This window comes from Colossoma macropomum, unplaced genomic scaffold (assembly GCF_904425465.1).
Source record: "Colossoma macropomum unplaced genomic scaffold, Colossoma_macropomum, whole genome shotgun sequence".
Lineage (NCBI taxonomy): Eukaryota > Metazoa > Chordata > Actinopteri > Characiformes > Serrasalmidae > Colossoma > Colossoma macropomum.
In genome coordinates this window covers 22,296,220-22,302,591 of record NW_023494810.1, presented here as the reverse complement: position 1 = coordinate 22,302,591, position 6,372 = coordinate 22,296,220, and the positions used below count along the sequence as shown (strand labels likewise).

At 41.7% G+C, this 6,372-nt stretch overlaps 1 protein-coding gene across 3 annotated transcripts in view; it reads left to right on the top strand.

Moving 5' to 3' along the window:
• Positions 1-622: 622 nt before the first annotated feature.
• The window catches only part of foxp4 (forkhead box P4), a 169,918-nt gene continuing 164,168 nt past the window's right edge, over positions 623-6,372 (top strand). Inside the window, exon 1 of one of the 3 annotated variants that reach the window (XM_036559388.1) lies at positions 623-1,255. Coding sequence is in view for 2 of the 3 variants with exons in the window: in XM_036559390.1 (XP_036415283.1) it covers positions 1,694-1,713 (20 nt within the window). In the remaining variant the exon portion in view is untranslated. Of the gene's footprint in view, positions 1,256-1,313; positions 1,714-6,372 lie in introns of those variants that run through there. The other 2 variants (XM_036559390.1, XM_036559387.1) reach the window with 2 other exon arrangements.

The window sequence follows — 6,372 nt, the reverse complement described above, 5'->3', positions numbered from 1 at the left end:
TTGTAGACATCCCAACCCCTGGTTCCTATCACCACCACTGTAAAGAAATCTGAGTTGGCAAGTGTCTCTACAGTTTACCGTTCCACATCAAAACATGCCGAATGACTTACATTTGTGGTTGTTTACATCTCAACCACTGACATATGCAGATATTTTGAAAAATCGGTGGAATTCCCCTTTAACCAGATTTAAAAATTATTTATAGTCATTTTTTCATTTAGCACTCCTGGCGCATTTTTTTTTTTCTTTTCTAACTAATAACCCCTCAGGAAAACTGAATACCGTGTCAATATCATGAAAAATATAGTGTATATAATCATAAAAAATATCGTGTGAATATCATGAAAATGTCTCCAAGTATTGTGATATTATATTTTTCCCTTATCGCCCACTCTTAGATGCTGGACACGAAAAAGATCGATTCAGCTGGACTCGTGAATCGGTTATTGAAAAAAGAACCGGTTCGTTACCTCAGAGACAAAAGCTGGTTACCCCAGAAGCGGCGCCGCTGTGTGTGTGCGTGCGTGCGCGAGCTTTTTTTTTTTGTTGCCATGGAGCCGGAGCACGCGCCGCGCGCATGTCTTACACGCATTACGGTAAAGGACTAAACTGTCCCCCCTAACATTATCGCCAAACACTAGACACAAGCGGAGTAACCCAACACTTTGATTTCTCTACCGAATGAGCGCGGAGACGCACGAGGGGATGCGAGAAGAAAGCGGCGCGAGCGGCGGGTTCGGGACTTCAGAAAAGCCGAAGCTGTGAGAGAGGACAGGAGGAGAGGAGAGAGAAGAGGAGAAGAGGACTGAAGGGTTGAACGGAGCCGGGAAGCTACGAGAGAAGAGGCGTTAAAGCGGCGGTGCTTTTCTCTCTCTCTGTGTGTGTTTTTTTTTCTTCTCCCCCCTCCGTGAACTTTGTGAGCGCGGCGAGCATGCAGCCTGTGAGCTGAGCGCGCGGGCTTATTGTTTCGACTGATCACCCAGCTGAGTGATTAAGTTTGAGAGGGGAAGCTAATAAAAAAAAAACAAAAAAGGAAGGACTGATAAAGACAGTTTGCCTTTCAAAGTAATGGTCCTGCGAGATCAGTCGTAGGTCGAGGTGATTTCTTTGCTCCTCTTTTCTTTTCTCACGCGTTGATTGCTTTTTTTGTTTTTATTTTGGAGTCGCTGGGACGCTGCGCCGAAGCTGGAAGCGAGAGACTCCACATGGTCCAGCGCGTAGCGTGAAAGTTCACTTCTTCACTATTGACGAACAGGTTGATATCCCGCTTCTTTTATCATTTTCTTTTCTTTTCTTTTCTCTTTCTCTCTCTCTCTCTCTTTTTCCTTCACGCATGATGTGTGTGTGTGAAAGTTGTCCGTTTGTGTGAGAAAGTCCGTTTCTGAACAGAAGTTTGAGGGTTTGGACTCATCACTGAAAAGTCAACGTGAAATTAATGCGCGGAATTTCGTTGTAATTTCACTGAAGACAGCTGAGCCGCTGAGAATTACATTTCAGAACTTTTCGAAAAGCCTGACATGTTGTTCAGAACTCAACGGCAAAAAAAAAGTTTGTGTGGAAAGACTTTTTTTGTGTGAAAACGAGAAACGCTTCACTTTCAAATAGGCGGCGCGAGCGCTTCCACGACCGTTAGTTTCACGAAAGTGACGAGAAAATTCGTCACATTTTGAGCCTGTTTGTCTTGTCAGAGCTCATGAGGAGGGAAATTGTGCGGTAAGTTGATTTACATGCCCATTTCGACCCTCCAGTCGGACCGCCATGGACACACAAAGTCAGGAGCAGAGCTTAACTTTCATTTTTATCAGAAGCCGTTTGCCTGCGCTTTGTCTGATATCGCTTAAAACAGCAGGTTAGGTTTTCAGCATCTCCTTTACTCGGTCTGTCTCGCTAGGCTACTTTACAAAGACGTTAGCTGAGCTACAAAACAATTAGTTTTATAGGCCGAACAGACATTTAAGACTCATCCCAGCTTTATTAATAAAAGTGTAAATCCTTATGTACTTATATAAACTATTTCATTTAACTAACAGTAAACCCACATTGTAGCGTGTTTGGTTCTTAAAATTGTCTCCACGCGTTTCTCCTCAGTGGGCTGAGGTAGATGCTGATCTCAGGCTTTTAACGCACAAAGTTTCCCTTTTTTCCAGACTAAGGCTTTTCAAACAAACCTAAAATAATAAGTCATTCGGTTATCAATTCAAACGCGGCTCGCTGTTTGTTCAGGCTGTATTTTCCCTGTGTTAGTGTAGCACAGAGAAGGAGAAAATGTTAAGAAGGACAGATGTTTATTGATTAATTCACAAATCCAAAAGGCCTCGCTGAATGAACTGACGCTCGCTGTACAGCTCTAGAAGAGCAGTTGAGACTTTTATTCTGAACATCTTTCAGAAGAAAAACTGTACGGGCGTGATTTTTAAATTTTAGATAACTCTGTCACAAATCTTTATGTTACGGTGACTTAAGCCAGAAATCCATTTTAAAGGAACTGCTAAAAAATGTAACACGTAACAGGAGATTTTTTTCTTCTCGCTTTTTATTCTCACAAAACGACGGTTTCAAGTCGTACTAATATAAAAAAATGTAACTCACTTGATCAAATTGAATGTGTCAACTAAAATTTGAAATATAAATCACTAGTGCTTTTCCAGTATATTCAACTCTACTGTAAATATTGGCATAGTGTGGCTACTTTTACTGAAGGTTTTCCTACTTTTTCATTACTACTTAAGTGATCTATTAAAAGAAAAAAAGGCTTTTTAAAATTGTGCATGCCCGTCAGTGTGCTGCTGAAAAAAAATAAAATAACATTAAATTAAAGGCAAACAAAAAAATAGACGTATGTTTTAAAGCATCTTCATGTAAAGAATGAATTCTTAAAAAAACAGATTGCATGCATTTAGTGTATAAATCTCTACAGTCCCAGTAGGTAATGGTGACATGTGCAGCTCTTTCCACATTTTTCTCTGACAGAAAAAAAAATCCACATGAGATGGCGTTGTGTGTGTCAAGCGTGTTATTATGAGGTGATTGATGGAGGATAGGGCTTTGGGCACAATTAATTTCATTTAGACATTTCTAACCCTGTTTTCCTCTGGCATTCTTCTCATCGCAGTGGTTGAGGTGGATGCTGCATTGCCTGCCTGTTGCCATTAATAGCACAACACATACTTTTAATTTAACCTCCTTATGGGATTTAAATAGAATCATAAAGGTTGGGAAGGTGCAATTTTTGCATATTTAAATCGATGACTTTGTTTTAATTTATTATGTGTTTTTAATGCACTCAGGTAATTTTCAGATAGAAAAAATAGGAGTATCTGCTTGATGTGGTGCTGGCTGCTTTTATAGGTCAAAAAAGTTAAGAGCTTTTTATTTAACAAAATGCCACAGATTCAGGTTTTAGCAGATTTATAAATGTACTGCAAGAATGTTAGGAGAAATAATGCAGATTTGTATTTTAATTTAAGAGAGGTTTCATTTCACAAGGATCACTTCAAATCTTTTCTTTTGAAATACGCTGTGAGATTTGAAGAAATCTGTTTCTTTAACACTCTTTATTTTTTCTCTTTTATAAACTTTAATAACGACATGTACAGAAATGAAAGTTTGAATTTCACTTTTCCTCTACCTGCACTTTATGTTTCAGTCATGGTTGAGTGATTAGGTAATTCAGCGTGAAGACCAACCGGGCAAAGAATGCACATCTTCCCTTTTTCTTGCGCGTGAATTCAAATGATAGCTATAAGGATAATTTGAAGGAGCCGAATTCAGCTGCTCTGTAGGCTTTTGTGTTGCTTCAGCAGCCGTAAACGGCACTTGAGCCGATAGTTTTCACACTCCCGCCCTGCGGCCAAATACCAAAAGCAGCAGGTCTGAAACACCGTGCAGTTTTAGTTTAGCTTTTCCTCCACTTAGACTTTGTTTATTACTCTATTATGGAGGATAAATGCTTTTTAATGCTCTATCTTTTCATTCTAAGTAAGACTGCATATATGGGCGTTAGTGGGACGGTGATAAAGTATTTTCTGAGGTGGTCGTTCAAAGACAGGAGGTTTTGTTTGGTGGAAATGGTGTGGGGTTGACAGTTCAGCGTGTGCGGGTCAGGGTGGCCGAGACTAAAAAATGTCAGAATTGAATGTGGTGAGTCGCTGAGGTTTGTGTGTGAAGGAGGAATATTTGTGTTGATAGCTCCAAAGCTGTGTCAGTTTTTTACTGTAGATATTGGCCTTGATATTGTTTGAAGTTCTGTGCAAAAGCACGAGGTGCGTTACCTGTGTGTGTGTGTGTGTGTGTGTGTGTGTGTGTGTGATAGGTGTGTGTGTTTCAGCTTGCTCTCTGCTCACTCCAAATTCACATGAGCCCTAGTCAAGTGATATGGATGTAGATTTAAGTTTTCAATCCTCACTGTGCTCGATTCAAGTACTTTTGATTTCATGAAGCGCTGTCCCTCACTTGTCGGCTCCACTACCATTAAACACTTCTGCCGGTCCAAAAATAATGTTAGTTTTTGCACAAGTGCTTTTTTCCAGATCAAAGTGTTTTTCAAGAGTAATACACACCCATCTGTAAATGAAGATTTATTAATACTTTTTTCCCCTAAATATATGGTTTGACCTTGTGTGGCGTGTTCACTATTTTCTAACAGCGTTCCTGCACTCTGAAACGCAATTGTGCAAAATATGCGATGATTAAGTTCGCTCTTTTATACTTCGACAAACCTTCAGTGAAAGGTCAGGCTGGGATTTTACGGCCATTTGCCTCTGTGAATGCGTCGCCTCCAGTGCTGACCAGCAGTAACCAGCAGCGCCAGTGAATGGTGATTAAACATGTGGTTTTAATTGAAGATGTTATTCAGTGGAACGGCGAGCCCAGGCATTTTCTTCTGTGTGTGAATAATAAATTATGCACGTTTTTTGACAGTGAAGGCTGTTTTTATTACAACTCGGAGAGTGGTGTCATTTTCTCCTCGATGAAAAACAACATTAAAAAAGAAATAGAGATATAGAGACCAGAGTTAAGCCACTCTTCTGTAAAGCAATTTTACCCAACTTCAGCATCATGCCCATCTGTGAATCAGGAAAAAAAAAGTTCTGCTGGTGGAAAAGGAGGGATGTTTTCCAGATGACACAGTTGATCTGATTAGTTTGTGCTTGATGTTGTGTAGAGCTGGCATGGACCATGTCAGCTTTGGGAGGAACCAGGCAAGTGGGGCAGAAACGTGTTCTCTGTTGTGCATCAGCTTTAAGGCTGCCCGTGGTAGGAAATTCTTTGTGGTGTAACTTTCAGGATGACATTCAACTTATATAGAGTCTAAACATTATTAGAAGAGTCCCTTTTAAGCCTTGATCTTCTCTTCATTCTCTAATGAAAGTTCACGTTCACTCATGACTCCTGTGTCTTTCTTGTGTGGACTGGAGGCCTGGTTCTGGACAGTGCTAGGCCGTTATGAGGTGATGGATGTCTTTAAAAGTGTCCCTTGCCTGAAGCTGAGGGTTTAAGGCCTGTTTCTAACGCAGCTGGTGAAAGTCGCGCAGGGCAAGGCAGGGTGTCCACTGGACGGAAATGACAGTATTAGAGGCGGAGGCGTTGGTCATTATTCCTCTGTATCCATTAGCTAAGCGTCCCCGGAGAGCGCTCTGCAGACAGTGGCCCCGGCTTTATGGCCTATTATTGGCACTCGGAGCTGCAGACGCTGGTGGAAAAGCGGAGTTCACGGAGCACTTCCACAAGCTGCCCTGTGTCCAGGCCTTCCCAGGAGAGAGAAGGGGAAAGAAAGGAAGAGGAAGAGGGAGAGAGAGTGAGTGAGCAAGAGAAGCACGAGAGTGAGGAAGTGGGAGAAAGTGAGTTGATGACGGAGAATGAGACCATTCTTAGTAATACCTCCCACATGAGGTACTGTATCTCAGTATCCTGACCTATACAGCCTCTTGGCTACTTTGGGAAATGCAAGTTGCTACTATATCTAATCAGTCTAAAATAGGTTCACTGCCTGTCATGCAGCTTTAAATGGACTGAGCCTTGAGATTCCATTGCTTTGATGAGGAACACCTCTGTAATGTGTGGAATGGCTTGTGTCAGTGCCCGAGATGAGATAGCATCAGAGCTAGGAAGGCGTCTGAAGCCAGAGCCCTGTTTCCCCCCGCCGTGACCGAAGCTGCTTCTGCTAACTTTGCATTCCGTCTGACAGCTGTATTTGGGTTATGGATTTTCTCTCAATCCCCCCCCATTCTCTTCATTCTAGCCCCCCCTATGAAGGTCTTCATAACACAGCTCTCTGTATATTTTGAAAACCCTAGTTAAAGACTGACAAACCATCACGTCCATCAAACAGAGGACGGGCAGGCATACATATCAGTTAAGCTCCTCTGGAAA